General features: G+C 39.4%; 1 protein-coding gene across 4 annotated transcripts in view; it reads right to left on the reverse strand.

Annotated features, from left to right (window-relative positions):
* LOC109958184 (CUB and sushi domain-containing protein 3-like) overlaps positions 1 to 22,846 on the reverse strand; it is a 229,504-nt gene that overhangs the window by 47,326 nt on the left and 159,332 nt on the right. For 3 of the 4 annotated variants that reach the window (XM_020596611.1, XM_020596613.1, XM_020596610.1), the window contains 11 exons: positions 19,349 to 19,494; positions 18,519 to 18,599; positions 17,567 to 17,680; positions 11,572 to 11,760; positions 10,993 to 11,151; positions 9,663 to 9,851; positions 7,327 to 7,512; positions 6,302 to 6,496; positions 5,375 to 5,548; positions 3,748 to 3,921; positions 2,992 to 3,165 (listed from right to left, as the gene is read on the reverse strand). In XM_020596611.1, coding sequence (XP_020452267.1) covers positions 2,992 to 3,165; positions 3,748 to 3,921; positions 5,375 to 5,548; positions 6,302 to 6,496; positions 7,327 to 7,512; positions 9,663 to 9,851; positions 10,993 to 11,151; positions 11,572 to 11,760; positions 17,567 to 17,680; positions 18,519 to 18,599; positions 19,349 to 19,494 — 1,781 coding nt within the window. The remainder of the gene's footprint in view (positions 1 to 2,991; positions 3,166 to 3,747; positions 3,922 to 5,374; positions 5,549 to 6,301; positions 6,497 to 7,326; positions 7,513 to 9,662; positions 9,852 to 10,992; positions 11,152 to 11,571; positions 11,761 to 17,566; positions 17,681 to 18,518; positions 18,600 to 19,348; positions 19,495 to 22,846) is intronic. The other variant, XM_020596612.1, reaches the window with a different exon arrangement.

A 22,846-nucleotide genomic window follows, 5' to 3' on the forward strand; every position in this document is an offset into this window, starting at 1 on the left:
TCTATGCAATCATAGTTGAATATTAGAAATGGTAGTCTACCTGTCACCTCTTTCTTTTGCAGCCCTAATAGAGGTCTACCTGGCCATGGGCTGATCAACTTGAGCCACATCTTCATTGATAGGCTAGGAAGTGTGTTAGGATACGTCTCATAGGCCACAGCTTATAAATGATCCTTTCTCCTGTGCCATAAACTGGTACTACTGCTAGTTGCAGGCAAGCCGACTGAACTGTCGTTCAATACAAGAGTCCAAGGATGTTTTACAGCTCACATCCTGTATATAAGTCTAACTGTTCATCTAATATTATAGTTACATATTAATATTTTCCTTCAAATCGTATTATAGACATACTTAATGTATTTATTTTCAGTACACAAAGTGGTTTAGTGACTAAATCACAGACAAAGCTTCTTTAGATATTAGTATTTTGTCAGTATTATAGACAAACTAATCTTATTGAAGACCCACAGTACAGTACTTGCAGTAATTTATATCATGTATTGACTTTAAATATTTTTAGGACTTTACCTAATGACAAATATAAATGGCTCCAGGGAGGATGCTCCTGGAAAGCAGCTTAACGATCGTGCTCCCTTCGCTTTAGACAGGACACTTAAGTAAAGGCACTTAGTTTAATTGATGCAAAGAAACGCAGGACTTGGGTAAACTGGCTGTCTTATCATTGTATTTGTTCAGAGAAAAGCCTTTTATCATCTTTGTGTGAAGATCTGATTTTGAATGCTCATATTAAAGCAAGCACAGTGTGGCATTGCTTTATTTATTGCCTGTTCTTGTACGTACACAAAGTGAATAATCAAGACCACTGTGTCTGTGTTAATTGCTAATTTAAGAGAACTATGTTCAGTATTAACACATCTGCATGAGTCTATGGGTATCTAAATAAATTTATAAACAAAAGATACACTAACCCCCAATGTCTGTGCACCACCCTCACAATATCTGGACAATCTGTATTCTGTCAAAAATTATTTATTACATCAACATGGCATGAAATAAAAAAATAAGAAAACACATAACGTGGCAATCTGCCTCATTAAATCCACTCAGTATCAACACTGGGAAGCTGACATTTCTTCCCTGTTAGGTGTACAGTCTTTGCATTTGCATAAATGCTTTTTGTCAGTATGTTCACTTGTGAGTTAATAATAGCACTGTCGATGTGACCTCATCAGTGGCTTTTGCTGTTTATTCTACAAACATGAAGACAAGTCAGCCAAGGCTATATTTAAGCATTGTCAGTTATAATAAAACCCAGCGCATCCTTCTGAAATCAAGAGACATGTCTATTGTCCCAAATTCTCAAGCATCCATTTTAGAAGCAGCTGAGTTTTCCTGAAGCACACTGCTGATATGGTGGTTTAGGCATGAGGGTGAAATTAAGTTCAGAGCAACCTCAAATTAAATCAATAATGCAAATGTGTAAAAGAGCTGGTCTAATCTGAGAAAATTTTAGGGGGAACAAACAGAGAGTTTTTGACAAAGGGAGTTCTAACAGTTTAATATGATTTTACTTTTTTGATCTGTTACCAGGTCTGTCTCTGCGGTGCTGTTCACACTAATGAAAACTGTGCCTCTTCACATCTCACTGCCAACAGAACTACTGCCAAAAGGAGAGAGATCTAGCTTTGCCTGACTGGATTAAGAGTAAGCAGACCAATTAAAGCTACAGTGGACACTACTCAAATTCATGACTTTAATGTTTTGATGAGGACCTTCTGATTTGTTACCATGTTTTATAGAATCTTTAAGCCATTTTACTACATTTACCACATTTTTGCACAGCAAACACTAACCTGTCTCAGACTAGAAACAAAGACAAATATGACAAAGCTCTTTTTTTGCAGACATTATTAAAATAAAGGGCTTCAACCATACTGCTCATGACATCTAGGTGATATCATCTGTTCCCGTTTTATTTGGAGACAATAACATAAATAGTAACAACATTTCCATAAATACTGTAAAATGTCAAAATTATCTGGGGAAACTGAGTACATAATTCTCTGGTCTGGTCCCATAAAAATGTCTGGGTTGCAGGCTGACTGTAAAAACAGCACTAATGAGCCTAACCTTGGCAAACTACAATTGGACACAACTCAAACACCGCCACCATCTGACACTCCCAATAAGATGTCTTCCGCTAAATGTACTATGAAGCTTTCTTGCCTTCAAAGTAATCTCTCCCTGCAGCAAGTCTCTTTGCAAAAACTGACAGTAAAATTGTAGACAATTCCCCATTTACTTTTCCCTCTCTGTAGAATCTGCTGAAAGCTTGTAATTGCCTTTTTCCAGCTTTTGCTTCAAGGCCAGGGCTCCAGATGTTGCTGCCTAATGCTCTGTTCAGAAAAGCTGAACATAGTCACTTCCCTCATTCAAATCAATAGATGTATGACCACCTCTATCCATTGTGCTTCTATGTCTGTGCCTCAACATGCTGCCAGTCACTGGCTGCCGATTTCTGAATGATCATGATACATCTGCTGGCTGCCGAATTCTTGCGGGCAATCTTGCAACAGACTCGTTAATCTTCACACAGAACCTGCAAAAGCTATTTTATTCTGTTCCAACACTGGCTGAATCCTACTTCTGCTTGCTGGCAGCTACCTGCTCCACTTATGGCTAGCCTGATTCACAGAAGCAGAATTACACAGAAGTGTCAAACAATAAAATACCTTTAGCTGTAGGGATACACTAAGAGGTAGTCTTTTCAGACACAGATCATTGCAGACAGTTAATGAAATGCATTGCATCTGCTGGTTCCAAATGCCTGAAGTAATTCTTGCTTTTGATTCCAGTTTGTCTTGACAAACTGACAGTGTCTGCGGTCTGAGTCTTGGATGAAGATGCTGGCACAGACAAGGAGCATTTTTGTTTAACTGTCGAGATACCGCTGCATCCTTCTGATACCTGAAGTCAATCAAGCTGGCAGTCATTCAACTATTCTTTAGGAGATCTGTAGGTGGACCTCACCTCTGCATGTCGGCGGCTGCTGGCTCCACTGGCGGTTGGCCTGGCACTGGGCTGTGGAGGGTCCTTCCAAGGTGTAGCCTTTGTTGCAGGAGAAGCGCACAACATCATTGTAGTTGAAGCCATCTCCTGTGGTGCGGCCATAGATAGGGCTACCAGGGTGGCCACATGTGACAGCTGGAGTTGACACACATCACCCAGGGAGGTGAGTGAAAGGAGCAGGTGGAGTGGAGGGTGGAAGATGAAAGGTAGCAAAGAGAGGATACAAAAGGTAAAGGGAGAAAGATTACAGAAGAGACAACTCAATAAAAATGATCAATAGGTGATGTACAGTGACATCTATCATAGAAATATCATTATCATATAATTAACTTCAGAGAACAACAGGGAAATTAGGTATCAAGACCATCTCAGCTGGGAAAGGATAAACAGTACATTTCAGTGCGTCAATACCTGAAGAGGAGAATCACATTATGAAGATATGCATCAAATATTGATTTCAGTGCTTGTCATACTACAGTATCAGGGAGCTTTGGGAACTGCAAGAAGCTTGCAATTATTTTTTTAATGAGTACTAAAATCCTTTATTGATTTACAGGTATTTTAATAATGCAATGTATTATGTAAGGGCAAATTCACAACCAATCCTAACTCACCTCCCCACACCTCAAACAAAAACTCAGTTGAACACACACACACACACACCCTATACCCCTCTTGAGGTCAATCAGCCAGTGAGAGGTGGCATAAAGTACTTACGAATACAAACTGGGAGCTGTCCGGACCAGTTGTGGTCCTGCTGGCAGATCCGTACCGAGGAACCAATGAGCTTGAATCCAGGGTTGCACTGGTAAACCACTGTATCTCTGTAGCCAAAGTTTTCTCCGATCACCTGCCCATTCACAATCTGTTCTGGAACACCACAGTGACCGGCTGTAGAGTGATGAAAGGAAAAAAATAAACACTTGCACTAGCTGGAATACACTTCAATACAAATCACAATGATTTATCTCAGTCAGACATTCAGGTGGTACGTGCTAGCATTTGGCACCAACTGAACTAATGGATGGTAGTTCAGCCTTAGAAACACATTTTTGACTTTTGAATAACTCTGCGTTTTGACAACTGTTATAAAATGAAATGAGGAAACGGCTGATTTTAAAATGTTGGAATTATAATACAGGCAAACAAAATTAGTGTATGCATGAAACACTGGAAGATTTTTCAGCTGATTATTTCTGCATCATTATTTCTAAAGTCATCTTCGCTTCAACGTCACTTGTGATGATAGCTCCACCTTTCTCATCTACAGTAGACAGAGAGATGCATGTGAAACTCCTCAAAATCTGTGCAATACACTCATGCACATAATCACATTACTTTCAGCTACAAGAAATCCCTTTTAGAGAGGAGGAATCTTGCTGAGACTTCCACTGCCACTTAAAACCTGGGAAATTGCCACTGACTGTGAGTCTGATTTCCCTAATTCACTCCAGCACCCAGAAACTCAGCCGAGCATTTTATTATCACACTCCAGTTGAGAGCAGCCAGATTCCATGACGATAGTGCTGAAGTAGACAACTATACCAAGAGGTCCCTGGTTACGTTGACCCTGACAGTCATACCACTAAACAAGAAGAGAGGTGCCCTTCTTTTAATGAACTGAATCAATCTTGAGCTGAACTTGGAGTGCTGGTGCCATGGGGGTGATGATCGCACTAATACGTCTGCCAGGGAAACGTCACATTCTCCTGCTGCATGGGTTTCAATGTGGCTCAAGTAATTACATAGGTCTCATTTTATTTCACAGTACCGAGTTGTGATGAGCTGTGGTAAGCTACACTGTTGGATATTTTCTTGTTGATACATCTTGACAGCTAAAATTGTGCTAGCATGGCTTGGAAAGTGTCTCTTTCAGGCCAGCTGTGGCTCTACAGCTGCTGTCTCACAGTGAATATTTCAGAAACTCCATATCACACTGACCAGAAGGCTTTATTGTGTATTTATCTGATCCAGTAGGGGTACCTGCCAAGACTACTTGCACATTTGCACAACATTTTTTTACTTATCTCTAAAAGGACTGAAATAGCCTGACGTGTCTGTGGCAGCGTTGAGAACCAGCATGATCTCAGAACCAGTTAAAAAACAAAAAACAAAACAAAAAGACAACATTGTACATCTATCTACATGTTTTACAGTCATGGGTCTTACACATTTGGCAACCAGACCAATTCTAGCTACCCTCTGCTTTCCCATCTGCTTTTATTCTGGGCATATTGGCCCAACCACAGACCTCATGCTCTGTCTGAAGAGATCACCAGCCGTGTTTGACCCAGGTCAAGGCTGTCCATTATAAAGCTAAAGAGGACATTTAGAGCCTGCTCACCCAGGCACTGAGTCTCCATCCCACTCCACAGGCCAGATGGGAGACACTCTCTAACAGTAGATCCAGTTAAAACATAGCCAAGGTTACAGCTGAATATGGCTGATGCTCCAAAGGTAGTTTGGGTCCCAATTTTCTTTCCATTAGGAGGAGTAGGCAGATCACCACATGAAATAACTGCAATAAGAAGAAGAGGATAGGGGAAAGAAGAGGAATCAGATGCAGAAGGCAGGGAAATGAAAGAACAAGACACCAGGAGAGTGAGTGAGAGAGAACAGAAGTAAGAGAACGAAGTTGGCGTAGAGTCAATGGAAGAGCAGTCATTTGCACCTGTCTTGCCGACCTTAATGTGATAAAAGAGTGACCTGTACCATTTCACGGGGAGGATAATGATGATGTTTGCCTTTGTCCCAGCATATTTCATCATGCTGGCTGGCATCTTCTTTTGCCATTACACAAGCTATTCACTTCTTTTGCTGGTCAAAAAGTAGTTCCCATGTTAGCACGAAAAAGCTTTTATTCCCCATTCCCCCCATAAACAATATCTAACCTAGGCTGAGACAAGAACAGATGAAGATTACATATGTAAATCATTGAACTGGTGATTATGTGAGCTGTGAATAGGGTATGCATGTCTTATAATGTTAGTGTATGAATCTAGTGTACCTTAGGTGAGGCAAGACATAGATGTAGCATAGACTGAATTTGGCTGGATCTTTTCAATGAAAAATATACTTTATAAAGTAAGTTTGTGAGGTATATGCTACATGTGTGCATCCACTGACCCTTAATTGTTCATGATAATGCAAAGATAAACTTAAGATCATTTCTTGAAACATGACATTTTGGTGCAGTTCAGTTTTCAAGTGACCTGCATATGTGACTTTCTGTGATAAACATATGATGTGTTGTTGCGTGGATGTCACTCACTTCGACACCTTGGTCTCTCATTTCTCCAGCTCCACACCCCATTGGCCAGGCACTGGATGTGTGCAGGACCAACACGGTAGTATCCAGGGTTGCAGGTGAAGATAATTTTGGTGCCATATTCATAGTGTGAACCGTTGACTATCCTCCATTTCCCGTGATCCAAAGAGAAGGAGCTGAGACTAGGGCACATCATGACTGTGCCAAAAACAAAAAAACAAGAGAATTCGGTGGGGAGTTTTGGATTATTCAGAAGGACTTCTGCCATGATTTCTTCTCCTTTCCTTTGTATACATGCTGCTAAATCAAAACCCGTAAACATATGTCACAGCTCAACAGTGCAGAGGAAATGCAAACCGTTGCAAAGGAAAACTTTAATCAGTAGAATAAACTAATCCATGTGTTAAGATGTAAATAGCAACTTTTCTGCAGTAAAACAAATGTTCTTCTGCAACAAAGCTGTTTATGAACTGAACACCAAATTAGTTTCAGAACAATCTTTGTTTCCCTTTTTGCTGAGAGACACACTGTACAATAGGGAATAAACACCAGTCCCAGTAGTAAACAATGCTGTCAATCACACTCACTTTTAAACTTGTAGGAGTTGCAATGCCTTTTAAAATACTCACCCCAGTGCCAGCTAAAGATTTCCTTTCAACTATTGTCCTGTTTTATAATCACTACCAAACAAGTAGGTGTTTTTGTTATGAACTACAGCTCATGGTTCTGTTGGGACTGCTCTCTGTATTTAATGACACCTTCCATTATAGTATACGGTTCTGTTAAAACTGTTTGATATTCCACAGCTCATCCAGAGGACTTTTCAAAAGGTTTTTTTTTTTTTTTTACACAAATACGGCTGTCAAAATTCAAAAATCAGTACCTTCTCCATTACTTTTTACTATCTTTATCTGTCAAATTCCCACTGCTCGACTGTGGCATGGGCTGTTGTGGTTATCCTGTCTTTCTAAATCTCTCTTCCTCCTCCTCAACATCCCCTCCATCCTCCTCTGGCATTCTCCACTCACCAATGCATCGGGGTATCTTGTTGTGGTTGCTCCAGATGCCGTCTGGCTGGCAAACTGTGGTCGTCAGCTCTTTGGAGGAGAGCCGATAGCCAGTGTTGCAGAAGTAGGTCACCCGTGTGCCGACGGAGTAATCAGCAGCGAGGACACCTCCGTTCGCTGGCGCACTGGGCACTCCGCATGACACGGCTGCAGGCAGCAGAAGGACAACTGTCAACACACGTTTATGTGCAATTCAAGACTCGTACTAGAGAGATCAGCAAAGAGATGACTGGTAAACACAGGCTTATAGGTAGGCACATGTAACGGTCACATTTTTGTGAGCAAGTGCTAAGTATACATATGCATGTACCCCTACCAGTGTTGGAAGTGTAACCCGTTTGTGGCACACAAAAAATGTAATGTATTAGGTTAATCTGCACAAGCAGCTATTCATTGCTTTGTTATTTTCCTTTCAAATGGTAACAAATTTTACCAAGTAAAATCCCAAAAGGCAATAACTGTTCTATACTGACATCTAACAGCCTCACAGAAAACAGATCTTGTTCATGGCAGACACTTTGACATTTCACAGCAGGAAAAGAAATAAATAACATTAATAATGAATTAATTCAATCTTCTTTGCATGAAAAGAGAACAAACTAAATGAGCTGCACCTGTGCTACCCCTGCTATGACAAGTCAAACAGTTTGTTTTAAAGTGGTCACTGCAAAAGTGCTACATATCCTAAACTGCAAAACAATATGCTTAGCACAGGAGTCAACATTTTAGGAGAGCAAAAGCCATTTACTCCCACCTAATGCATTTATAATTGTGAAGTGGGAATACCTGTGTCACATCAACATGAATCCATAAAACTGTTGTTGAAATCTCTCCAGCTAGAGAAATCCATTAAAGTGTTATATATAGGACTGGCCCCTTGAGGAAAAACAGACCAGGCCACCTCAGAGTGAAAGTATTCTGACACACTGCAGAGGCTATATAAATCATATACGGCTTAAGAATGTTTTCATGCAAAGAAGGTTTGTCAGCAGGTAATCTGAAAACACACAGATGACTTCCTTTTACTGAAGATTAACACATTTACATCACTAGAGCACCCAATAATAATAACTAGTTTCAACAATAAGTCTTCTTAACATGAAGAAGTATAATGTACTCACATACAGAAAAACTCCCACACCACACTTAGTACTTGCCCCTACACTGCTTAAATCTGGGTTTTGCAGCCTCAGAGCTTAAGCCACACAGAGAGCTAGTAGGTCCCAAGGTGTTTATCATCAGAACCAAGTCAAAAGGAGTGAACATGGCAGGGAAATCGACATCTGCATAGCCACACTAAATGTAAACAGTTATGCAAACATATCATAAAATGGAGCAGCATGGAAGCTGCACAATTGCACACTGAGAAACAAGAAAGGTAGGAATCTTCCAACACATTACCCTGAAACACCCCAGGAGAAACCCAATCAACACTGATTTGTGAGTACTGCTAGTGCATGTCAAAACCTGATGTTAATCATAAGCACTAAAAACTCTTCTAAACTACAGAACTGTTCCAACTTTAGGAGAATGAATTGTTTAACATCAATTGGTTGGTGGACCTGAAGTATTATTTTAGGTCTTCAGAAGCGTGAGCAACACTGATATAATATTACACTGTACATTATCAATGTATCTTACAATATAGATTGGAAACAATGAAAGCTTGAACATACTGTAATGCAGTCTCTACTACCTAGCAGAATTTAACCACTGGACAGCATCTGTGTGAATATATTAGTTTATTTGCAACCAGGGCTGAGCTTGTGTGCTTTGGAAAATTTGTGTGCAATTTCCAAACTGAATCAATCAAAGGTGTGAAGTATTTTTAAATTATTTTAAAGCATACAGTATGATGTGCATATGTTGATTTCACTGCATCATGATAAAATACAACTAAGCACGCCATCTGTTATAGTTTGCTGCTGTGTGTATGCGTACGTTAGTGTATGCAATTGAGTGCAGCTAAATGCACACATTTCATGTGTGCATTAAAGAACCCAATTAGCTGAATGAGACCCAACAGCAGCAGACACTGCATGCTAATAGTGAGTTAGCCCAAGTAATTTGAAGAAGTGGATACTGACAGAAGAAGGGAGGATTGATTTTTGTTTTCTCTCCACCTGACAGGGTACAGGCTCACAATCAGGCTGGATTCATTTCAGCTTATAACAACACAGAAATAGGGCTTGGGCTGAGACGCTGCCTTAAGCACCTGCCTGTCTGCTCGCTGACCGTAGGGGTGCACAGGCAGTGACCAGAACGAAATAAAAGCCTGCCAGTGCAGACAAGCTCACCTTGACATGCGGGAACTGGTGCATCCCAGGCATAGTAGCCATAGGTGGTCTTCTTGCACACAGCTGTGCCTTTTCCGATCAGCTTGTACCCTCTGTCACAGGCCCAGCGCACCATGCTGTTAAGATGACCCCCAGTCTGGCTCACCACAAAACCGTGTTGTGGGGAGTCTGGGGTACTGCAATACATTGCTAAAATAGATGGAAGAATAAAGAAACAGGATGGGGAGGGAGAAGAGCGGAGAGAGAATCAGAAGAGACTGTGAAAATGAAGTCAAAAGGATAGAGAACAGATAAACAAGATATTGACAGGAAAAGAGAGCTATATAAAGGAATTAGCAAAGCTCCTCTAGAGAACACAGTAAGGCTCCATTTTAAATGCAGAAAAGTAATGAGGGAAAATGTCTGAGGACATCCATTTAACAATCAGGCTGTGTGCCACGCAGCAAAGAAAGTCCTCAAAACCACATTACTACTTTTCCTCTCTGGCCTGTAGTCACACACACATATTTAGTTTGATTCACATAAACCATTGGTGCATCCTCCAGTTATTTGTCTTATAGCCTTCCACTCACTTATTTTAAAGTAAATTTGATTTCCAGAATATGAGCAGTGAATAGGTGATGGGACAGAAAATCTAAAGGAGGACTGCATCAAACATTCCTTCAAAACAGCATGATTGGGAAACAAAATAAAAAGACACACTGGAGTTTAAGTCAGTCAAGTCCAAGAGGGCTTTTCTTTACAAAATTTATCACACCAACTTACTTTCACAGTAACACACGTGTGTATAAGATATAATGGAGAGACACAACATGAAAAATGTCTTTTGTGCTTCTTTTCATTTTTATTGATGCATTTGATTTAAGATTCCCTGTGCTACTCTTGCTTAGCACCCCTTGCTTTATTAAAGAGCCAATTAAGAATTTAAAACCTTTTGAAATTGAGTGCAAGAAAGCATACAAGCCTTCCAGCGACTTTCTTCCTGTCGCATGGTAAAAACATCTCCTATTGTAAGCATCATCATTTCTGTGGAAATTATTTCTGTAAATGAACTGATATTAAAACTCAATAATTCAAACTCCAATCACAGCACAGTGTGATAAAAATCATGGGGTCATGTTGTATACACAGAAATATCTACAGTGAGAATAATTCACTGAATATTTGGCCCAATGTCATGTTGTCACTTGTTCAATTCTCTCTATATGATAACTAAAATAAAACTGGCTCAAGTGGAAAAGACCCATGACTTTCATCACTTTTTTCACAGTTTAGACAAAATATATTCAAATTGCATAAAAAAAGAGAATATGATAAGCTGGATACATACTTTGATACTCACCCACGTATCTGATGTGGAAGCCGCGTCGGTTGGTGCCGTGGTCAGAGGACCAACGCAGCAGCAGCTGGTGGCCTGTGGTGGTCAGGCTGAAGGGGGTCTCCATGTCGCCACTGAGTGATGCTAGGCTCTGGCTGTAGATATTGGGTCCTGAACACAGAGATACACACACAGAGTTTCACAGAAAAGGATTCACATGAAAGACAAGCATTGATGTGGACAGAGTGGACATGCATCTCTGATTTTTAATATAAAAGTATTAATTCAGTTTTTGCGAGTAAAAAGACCATATTGGTAATATTTCCCCCCCAAAAAAAAAATTTAATCATGGCAACAACCATACAGTACGTGTTCTCGTACCGACCACATAACTGGATCCGAAAATCTGACTTTCAACTCTAAGATACTACATTCTGGGTATGAACACGTACCACAATGTTGGTTTAAAAATACACACACAGGAATACACGTTTGACTGAGAACACAAAGCTAACACCAATGATTTCACTTTAGCCTACTTACCAATTGTTTATAATATAATTCAAACACCAAAATCCCAGCAGAACCCACCGTCAAATATTTCCAAGATGTCAAACTCCTTTTCTGTCTGGAAGAGTTCAAAGTGCAGAGTGATGTTATAACCCTTCTCCACATTAATCAGCCAGGAGCACATCTGGAGATTAGGGTAGTTTTCAGGGTAGCCTGGGCTCAGGATCACACCCGTTGAGTCAAAACGCACCTCATGGGCTGGACATTGGACTGGGAGGAGACAAAAGGAACATGAGCAAAGCAATGATAGAGGAAGACAAAGTGACAGAGTAGTGTAGGAATAAAAGACAGCGAAGGGGACAGAGAGTGCAGGAGGAAAGGGGTTGAGAGCCCAGTGGAAGCAGAAAAGGCAAGATGAGATGACAGCGAAGAAGACAGGAATGCACCACTGTGACACTAGAAATTACACAGAAAAATAACTAGTTCTGAAATAATTACATTTCAGCCCAACTGATATTGCACCTAAGGGGTAAGCTGGTGAGTCTGTGTTGGCACCAGGCTTCTTCGATATCAATCTATCAAATAATAATACTCAACACGTGAAACAGCTAACTTTATAAAAAAAAATGGTGTGTGTGTATTTGACAGACAGTGTGTGTTCGTGCTCTGAGCATTCCCTTCATTTCCTGTAGGCTGGCATGTCTGAAATAATGACAGTGCCGTTTCTTTCTTTTCCTTTTCTATAGGTAACAGAAGTTTCTCTTCTGGGCCAGTAGTGAGGAAACATGACGCATCTGAAAGGTTAATGCTGACAACTGTTCCAGATAAAAAGGTCACTGGAAACAATCAAACACATACAGTATCAAGAAAAAAAGGCAGGAGGAAAAGAAAAGCACTGCAAATATTCCTGCAGGCAAGGCACTGCTGCAAAGGTTTCATCTGGATGAACTAAAATGGCCTTTGGCACAAAGATTACAGTAAGATAATATCTCCAAAAAGTCAAACTCAGTCATTTTCCAAATAAATAAAGTATTTCTTGAATTGCACAATGCACCAAAAGCTCTTTGTGGGCACAGAGGTCAAGAAAACATTTCTTTTTGCATTCTCAGAATGTTAATATGTAAATTTAAGAAAAATCAAAAGCATAGCACAATTTGCACAAAACAGAATCAATATTTATAGAAACACTGATGTTTTCATTAGGGAAATAACAAATCTCCAGTCTATTCATAAAATAAATAAACATAGCAGTTTAATATGAAATTGCACTATTCCTTTACTCGACGGTTTCAAAAACATGGATCAATACTTCTGTGCATTTACAGTTGCTTCCAAAACTATTCAGACCCCTTCATGTTTTGCACGCTTTGTTTAAATTTCTTGATAAATAGATAAAACTGCCATTTTTGCCCACCAATCTACACACAATAATCAATGACATGGGGAAAACCTTTTTAGAAATGTTTGCAAAATTCATTAAAAATCAATAATTTTGCAAAAAAAATTTAACATCCTCATTTTATCAATGTTTTTTTTTTGCATTATGATTTGAGTGTAGATTGCTTGTGTCCATTTAAAATAAAATCTACAACACAATAAGACATGAAAAAAGTAAATACTTTCTGAAGAGACCGAATGAGAATGAAGGCTCTTCTGATCAGATGCTTTGTTTTCGCATTTCTCAAAGCAGATATGCATTTTGATTTATTTTCAGTGACTGAGACTCCTTATCTTATTATGTGCTCTGTAATTATCATATATTGAAGAAAACAAAAAAAAAAAAGAAAAAACTTGACCTTGCTCTACTCTATGCTAAAGAGCAACGTGCAGGGTGAAGTTCTTCAGTAATTAACACTTTTGAGACCATAGAAATGGTGAAAATGCATATTTATATGTTTTACAGGCCAGAAAATGCCAAAGCAAAAGTAGGAGGTTTCATCACTTTCTTTACATTGTAAAGACTGATGTCATATAACAACACGACAGCACAGACTTGTGCATTTGAGATGAAAAGCAAGACTAGATTTTAGCAGGAGAGTTATGACTCTCACTGGTAATATGATGGAGTTCAGAATGGGATGATCAGTTGGTGTAGTTACTTCAGTATACAAAGCTTCTCCTATGTTCTGTCATCAGCAGGAGCCTCTGCTTCTACTGATGCCACTAGAAATATGTGTTAAAAGATCCAGCACAACAACAAGCAAGCTTACAGAAAAATGTGTCCTATTTGTAATTGCTACCAACAACTGCTCTTGTCAATTCCAAATAATACAGTTGTCTGTCCAAAAATGTTTTTTTCATTAATCTGACTCACTTGGCAAGATCCATACAATGTACATATCTGCTAACACTTAGTTACTAAAATAATTGAGCCCCCACTACTCATTTAATGAGCTAATGTTGCCAGGCAACAAACACAAGTCTTTCCAGTAAGCACAGCTGTGGCTTAAAGTACTTTGTCTTAAACTTTGGGTGCAGGGATTAAAAACATGAGGCTTAAAATTGTTTCAGACACCTTAATATTTCTACTTTTTTTGGATGGGGTTTTAGAGAACCATGATAAGAACAGCAAGCTACGCTGAGAGCATTCTGAATCTTACACAGTATTCATGCATTGGTGGTTTGGCTACACTGTACACGTAGAGCACAAAAATACAAGGCAGCCATAGTATGGCTGTTTCCACACTGGCACAAAAATTATTTTACCGGCCAAGGTAAAAGTAGATGGATAGGCCTACAGTGGACTATCACATTTAAATACAAAGGTTTAAATTAAATCTGGATAAAATGACAAAATAAAGTGTGCTGTTATTTCTAATTTAATTTTATATCATGGGAATCAGTATAAAACAATGAATGACTATCACAGATTTCATGCATCTTAGAACACCTACATGACATTGCTGGTGTTTTTGCTAGAATGATATGTATGCCAACATGATTTGTTTAAAAATGCACTGGCAGTGGCAGAAGTGTTGCAAACACTGCAAGACGTCTTTGTAATTCTTTATGCTACCCAAAGACTGTTTCCTTTAGTCAGCGGCAGTGTGTATGGAATGACAACAGCTGTTACATATTAGCGACAGAGACATCACAAAATAAAGCTTACACATGTATAGTGAAGATGGAGCTAGAGCAGAAATTGTTACTCCATTACATTTTCTGAAAGATATATAAAAATCATACAGGGAGCAATATGATAACATTTAATAGGTTAGACTCAGCCTCAATGTGACAGATGGTTTACCAATAAAACACAGCAGTCAACTCAATTGTGGTTCCATCCTTGATCAAAGCTACTGCATAACCTTCATCATAGGCTTTCACAAAGACAGAGCCTGGGGAAATATCTTAAAACCAGGGGTGTAAGGTTGTGTAACTGTATAGCCATGCAAGGACATTGCAGTATTAGTTTATAACTATAAAATGACAATTAACAGGACAGTTAACAGCAAACAAAAACGGAATCAGGACCACAAGGGAATTCTTTTTCCTGCCCTATCGACACGCCGCCGCCAAAAAAATGGCCTCTTTACAAGCTTACTGTAGTCTAACGGCTGTGAATAACAGGTCAGCTCAAATTATATTCAACTGTACATGTCCCAAGGAGAGCAATTAGTTTCCTACTAGAGGTGGCACAAGGACATAACATATCCAGCATAACAAAATGTAATGAATTCTTGATTATAATAATGAAGTGATCCACAAAAATGTCAAACAATGACTTACAAACCCAGGTGTCCTAAAACGCTCCAAGATCTGCCAATTTAATGCTCAGGGCAGGTTTTAAGGAGCAGTTCGTTCAAGGTACACAGCATATGATGACTAATCATCTAACACATTTTAAAGTACGTCATACTTCAAGTAAAGTACTTGCTTCCTGTGTACTTTAATATATTTTGCCTGAGTACATGATCATTTTTGGAAGGCAAGATTTTTATTTGTGTCATTAGATTTGTTTCTCATATTCAACCTTTCATTTTCTTAGTTATCCATTTAGCATGACCTGACTAAGAGCATGACCTTCCTTGGCAACTGAGAGCGTGTGCTTTTTAAAACATGGAAAATGCTGGTCTGGTATATGATCAGCTGCCTTTCACAGTGAAACCAAGTGAAAAACAATGCTGTGCTCTACCAGAATAGTCCCAAAATGCTTTGCCCATCTGGATTTAGCAGAGTAATTTAGTCAGTCAAATTAAGGGCTATGAAAATGATCTCAAGGATGTGAATTTTAGCTGATCAGAGCTAGTTGCCCTTATCATGCTCTGTGCAGTCAGCAACACATGAGAAGGTGAGCTGGCAAGACTAACAAAATGAGAGTGCTTGAAATATCTTCCAGTACTCTCAAAAGAGTGACTGCCCTCATTTGGCACAAAAGAAACACAAAAAAATATTCTAGAGTTCTCATATTGGTGCTGATCCGCTAATTTGGTCACTTTCAAACAAACAGTGAGGTTTAGCAGTGGAAAGCATTTTGCTATAATTCTGTTCATGTCAGGATAATATGATCAGTACATTTGTATGCCAGACCAGTATGATGCAGTACGCCGTGAAGCTTTTCCCTCATTTGTTCCCCATGTCTCTTTAGTCTGCACTCTTTAACAAGCTAATAAAATGCTGCAGGACCTCACAGCTCTTTGGTTCTATAAATTATTAAACATTTAACTAAATTACTATGCTTTTGGTCTCTTTGACCTTTCTGCATACATTAATACACCTATCCAGTCCTGCGTGTATCATTTATTATTAAAATATAACATTGTGAGGAGCCTCCAGATAATAGGTCGCCAGTCAGGTCACTCATCTTAAACTTTGCCATTACTATTTGATGTTTTATTTTCTCACTTGCCATATAGATAAAACCAACCAAATTCTTACTTTTAGAAGCAAAACAATGTCAGCCCCAAAATCGCTCCAGGGGGAGAAGGAAGATATCAAGTCAGACATCAAATAGTAACAGCCAGGGATGCGCAAATCGGCTCCAAATCACTAGTCTTACTTTAGAATGCTTTATGAAGGCAGGCTCTGGGTTTGTTGAGTATCTGTCATGTAGCGATCGCGAGTCTGAACACAGTTTTGAGAAATAAAAAGAGACAATTGCTTATCAACTCAAAATGTTTACACAGAGGACTTCAGGACACTTCAAATTTTTCTCCCCCACAGGGAATAGAAGGTTTCAGTGTGCTCCGTTGTGTGCAGAAGAGATATAGTGGCACAACAAGTGGCTGATAGCTTTTGTTTGTTGGTCTAAACAAAATCTCTGATGCAGACAACACAGACATTTCTTTTACTTTGCATGTTGTTTGAAAAAACATGGGTAAGATGGCATTTTACATCAGTCAAACCCACTGAGCCACTTGAGCAGCATTAATGCATAAAATATAAATTCCCCTCTCCTTCAATGGACACATGATAGGACAAGTGTCCCTCTACCTTGTTACATTGCAAAAAAAAACTAAGAAACCTGCTCAGTGGAACCTGCTGATCTCATGTTGATTCTAGGAGAGGGCAGGTCTTTGGATTTGGATTGGTAGCATTCTGACTTTGTGAGTTTAGATACATTAGAACTGGCTGTTTGCAGCCAGCAGCCAGTTAAATGATGCATCAGCAGTGGGTGTAGCTGACTACAACCATTCCTTGCAGAGTGCTCAGAGTGAGCACACAACTGAACATGGAAACACACATAAATGTGAGTGCATTTGCACACACACACACACACACACACACACACACAGTTGAACACACATTGATAGGAATACTACATGTACTGTACAAACACAAGAAAGACTGCGTTTGGGCAAATATCTGTAATGTAGTGTAATGGGGAGAAATTGTAAATATAATGCAAGGACAGTTCAATGATATCTTCTAAGCTTAAAAAGATAATTAACAGAAAGGGTGACAGCAAACAAAAGCAGAATCATGAACGCAGGAAAATCCTTTTTTCCTGCTCTGTCAGCAAAAAAACTGCCTCTTTACAAGCTTACTATAGTCTCATGAATGGAAATACGTAAAGGCACGCAAAAACATAAAAATATACCGATAGAGACATAAACACAGACACCGAAAGACCAACCTTGACAGACTGGTGGAGTTCCATCCATCTGTAGCCTCTCTCCAAGTCGACAGGTCAGAATCTCACTGCCCACCAAGGTGAAGCCTGGCAGGCATGAGTAATGAATAATGTCTCCTATGAGGTCATTTACACCCACAACCACACAGACACATGCAGGCCAGGAGTGGACATAAAAAATAAAAAAAAAATCCATCAAAGCCAAGTGCACACACACACACACACACACACACACATCCCCACAGAGCTATGTTAGTAGAAGCCTCCTCAGTAGCCGCACTTAAAAGAATAATCAACACATTTTTTAATGAAGACAGACATCCCCTTAGCTAGCTGGAGTACTGAAGGCACTTCCACACAGACAAACATGGAATCAAAATTACAATGGATTTCAAAGATGCACAATAAGACAGCCAGTAGCCATATGATCTCTACCTCACTTTGCTAACCACCCTGGAACACTGAAAATACCAACAGCTTATAAAGAAAACTACAGTAATTAGCCCTGCCCTCAAACTAACATTTTACTGCAAGAAGCAGAAAAAAAAATGAAAAACACTCAAAAGAAAGGAAACAAAATATAGTAAGGAAACCCAAAGGGTAAGAAGAGAGTAATAATAACAATAAGAGCAAAAGGAAAAGAGCACAGTGCAGTCCAGGAGCAGTATTATAAAAAATGTTTAAATGAATATATATGTACTACAGACAATTGATTAATACATTTGCAAAAAGAAAAGGAAATAAAAACGAACAATTGTTTCAGTGAACAAACAACAGATTAAACTAGCACGAGAATAAATGAATTAATTAACGACCACAACCATTTCATATGTCTATTCCTATCGTGCTTCCTATGCTCATGGCTGTCCAAGCAAATTGCTTTATGTCTGGTGCAAATTTATTTTACTGATCATTGTCCCTAGCCAGTAAACAAGCAAAATAAAATAAGACAAACCTATTTCAAACTCGTCATTATCGGTTAGGACGGTGGCGTTGGCGACAGAAGGGGGTGGCTGACATGTTCTCAGTTGGTATGCTGTTGGGGAGAGCACAGAGACTTACATTTGCCACACAGTGTATTTATACAAGCATTGAAGAAGAAAGAAAGAGGGAGAAAGTTAGCTTGTTTTTCTCACATTGTGGGGATGGAAATTTGTTTACACACTCAGATGGCGGGGACCAGGTCATTGATGATAAGGTTCAAGGTTAGCTTTAGGTCAAGAGTAGGTTTAGATATGGTTAAGGTTTGGGTAAGTCTCCAGGAAATGAATGTACATAAGTCAATGTAAAGACCCCACAAGGGGTGAAAACAAACCTGTGCGTGTATGCATTTTCTGTTTGACTGCAGCACATTCTTTACTCTTCCATCACGCTGAAACTTGATTAGGTCATAAATTGCACCTATCACTGTTCATGATCATCAAAACCCAATCACTAATTCAGCTGAGATGGGGACATTTTATTATTAATCAACTTTTTTGTTGAGGGGTGTATTAATAGTGCAGCTGAAAAACAGCATAAGAAAGCATTCATCATTTATCATTACACAAAACTGGATAATACATAGCATAATGAGAAAGGCCAAATAATGACTTGGGGGGGAAAGGAAAAAATTTAGGTGTTCAAATATAGAAACACGGGCTCTCTCTCTCTCCCTGTTCTTTTGTGGTTTTCATTACTACAGCAGGGTCCCTGCAACGTGGAGAATTGAAGATCAAACAAATAAGGGTCATTACAGCAGAATAGGGCAAGGTCATTACTTAGCCGTATCAAAGGGGAGCTTACCGTAATAATGCAACACAAAGAAACCGCTGGTGCTGAAATCGCTGTGGAATTTTATGAGGATCTGATTGGCTGTGGTGGACACGCCCTCCTGTACCGAGTTGCCACTGAACTGACCAATCTGAGGTGAGGCCTGGTCGGGTCCATCCCTGATAAAGAGATAGAGACATGGAGAGAGTGGGGGTTGTGGGGGGAGGGAGAATGAGAGAGTTACAAAGAGTAAAGGGAGGAGGAGGAGGAGGACAGAGAGCAAGAGAAAGAGGCAAACTGACTTATGAATAAATGCCAGCAATAACTTCAAAGAGCAGGTCTACTTATCCCCAAGCAGTGTTGTGGACCCAGCAGTCATTCCAATGATCTGAGAAAACGTTTCACGTTAATCAACAGTGTCAAAGTACGTGTTAACTGATAAGGTGGTTTAGTGTTGAAGCTTTCACCCCTCCAGCCATGTTACATATTGATGGGGAGTAATGTTTTTAGTGGTGAGGGAAAAAAAGATACAGAATTCTGCAAAAATGCACAAAATCCACCCTAGCTTTTGTGACCTCTTTGTTTCATTCCCTTACATTTAGCTGAGTCTGTTAATATTCTGCACATCTATGTACATAATAAGCATGTACGGTAGGGTCATTACTAAGTTTCCATCACCATGGAAATATAAAAGTGTTTAGAAAATGTATGAATGGTTATCACAAAATCCTAAAGCCCTTATGTGAAAACCATAACATATATTGAATCATAACAACCTTTTTGGATTTTCACCCCTAATGGACAGTAGATAGAACAGGCGATTAACTGTGAGGTCCATGAGTGTTTATACCCACATCTATATTACTGTAGCTACAATACGTGGCAGCTTGCTGCATCTCCAGTTCAATGACATGTCTACACTCAAAAATCGAATGGTTTACACTTAATGTCTCATCACAATCAAAATGGGGCAAAGCAGAGATAATGGTATTATGTTTTAAGTTACTAAACAAAGATTAAGGTTAAAGCAGGAGCAGTTACTAAAATAGGCACTGGCATGATGCCAGCAATGAGATTTGCCCTGAAATGCCAAAGGCCCTAAATGTTGTCAACCTGTCAGCTCTGACACATCTGTTGAACAGCATCCACATTTGGCAGCTGGGGCTGTGGCTCCCAAGTGAAAAGGTTTAAGCATCTATTGACCTTGTTCTGGAATGAGGGTACAATGAAGTATGAAATTGACAAGTGGCATAGTACTAAATGACATGCTGAAAACTGAGCTCAGCCTGAAGGTGAAGTTCCTAATTTAAAAATACAAAGAGCTGAAATGAGCTGCCTATGCAGGTTGTGGCCATAGAGTGAGAAGCCAGTTATTTTGGATGAGTTCAGAGTAGACATATTGCTACATTCTCTCCTAAAGAGAGAGAGAGTGTTGATGTAGCACAGATGTACATGCTTCTGGGTGCTTCCCCACTGAGCACATCTGACTAGGAGGAAGCTCTAGGAGTAGAACCAGAACATGTCTACAGATATACTGTATTTTAGCTGACCTGGGTGGACCTAAGAATTCCATAGGTGTCGGTGGAGGGAAATGGATAAAAATAGATGGACAGGTAGATGTAGTGTTATGCACAGTGGTGGTAGAAGTACTCAGATTGTTTACTTAAAGTACCAATAACACTGTGTAAAAATGCAAGTAAAAACTCTGCATTCAAAATGTTACTTAAAGCTAGGGTATTTAATTTAAGGTAGCAATAGCATGATAATCCAAATCAACCCACTCTGCTCCACCCAGCACTCCTTCTCCCTGCTCCACTACGTTCTATTACAATCTGCTACGCTCCGCCACCCTCCACTCAGCTCTTCGAGTATTTGTTATTATGAAATTACAAGAAATGAGAATGCAACAAAACTTAGTGATGAAGTAGAAATAATTGAAAATCTGATTGGTTAGAGAGATCAGTCCTGCTCAAAACCGTTCAGAAGCTAATGTCTCTTCACTGCTGCCAGTGCTACTCAATGAGTCTGGGTAACAGGAGGCTTCGACAGAGCCTCTCCACATGAAGACGAATTCTGGAGCAGATTTCTACAGCAAAGATATATGAAAAAAGTTACATACTCTAGCTTTAAGTATAAAAGTATAACCATCAATATATACCTAGAGTACAAAAAGTTAAAGTACTTATTATGCAGAACAGCACAGTTCACATTAATAATTATTGATGTGTTATTGTGAGCATCACACTTAATGTTGCAGCTGGTAAAGGTAGAGCTAAAGGTAAATACCTTGTATGCTTATAATTTGAAGCATTTTACATAATGCTGTGTAGCTTGTGAACTTCCCACAGAGATCAATTAAGTCTTTTAATTATACTGCATTTCTTATTAAGCTCATTCTGAAAAGTAACTATTACCTATAGTTACCAAATTCAGTAAATGTAGCGAGTGAAAAGCGCAATATTTTTCTTTGAAATGTACTGAAGTGCAAGTATGAAGAAACAGAAAATGAAAATACTCAAGTAAAGAATTGAACTTAAGTACACTACTCGAGTAAATGTTCTCAGTTACCTGGTATTATACAGTATATCTAAATTCCGAACAGATTTTTCAGGACATTTACTATATCACAACATGCTTCACTATCACATACAGATGAATGCATGGATTGGTGGATAACTGAACTCGTCATTAACAATGAAGATGTTTATGAAGCAGGCAGCTGATAGCAAAACACAAAGGCATCTCTGCTGGTGAGAGCAGGAAAAAACTTCCAAACCTCGGTAAGACTACTGTTGTGATATGCATCTGAAACAAGTAATAAGCTGGGTAACAATTGTTGTGTGTAGCATGTGGGGTAAGCCAAAATCTTACTTTTCTGTGTGGATAAAAATGATTCATGTGAAAAAAACCAGTGCTTTTCTATTATATATAAACGCTATTTCTGTACAAGAGAAAGACATTTCATCACTGGTGCTTTCAGGGAGCTCCAGGCTTAATCACCTGAATGATTATAGACTAAATGCTTTTTGGTATAGTGTGTACCTTTAATATCTTGTATATTGAACAGTCTTGTTGCAGTTTCATTTCAGAGTGATCAGCAAAATAGGAGATGGTAGTCAGGCAGGGAAATGAAATGCTACCATCAGGGGACACTGTTTATGCACCATTTCATTTGAAAACAGTAGTGTCAGTAGCTCTCTCCTCCTATACAGTACTATGAATGGTAGCCGCAGACACTGGATGCTATGTCCCTCCTCTATCACCCATGAGGGTGGCTCCATGAGTGCCTGAAGCTTACTGTACAATGGAGAGGCCACAGAAAAGGTAGAGGAGGAAGGAGACACACAGCCAGAGACAGCTCCTGGAGTGATGGGAGATGGAGTTCAAGTTTCTACTGTTTCCACATACTAACAAACACCCCGACTAGCTCAGAGCTGATGTTTTCATGCTGATACACATTCCTGCCCCTTTATGCAACACTCTCTAATGATCTGGAGTGAAACATTTACCATAAGCGTGGTGAGTAGGGGA

The sequence above is a fragment of the Monopterus albus genome, unplaced genomic scaffold (assembly GCF_001952655.1).
Source record: "Monopterus albus unplaced genomic scaffold, M_albus_1.0 scaffold31.1, whole genome shotgun sequence".
Classification (NCBI taxonomy): domain Eukaryota; kingdom Metazoa; phylum Chordata; class Actinopteri; order Synbranchiformes; family Synbranchidae; genus Monopterus; species Monopterus albus.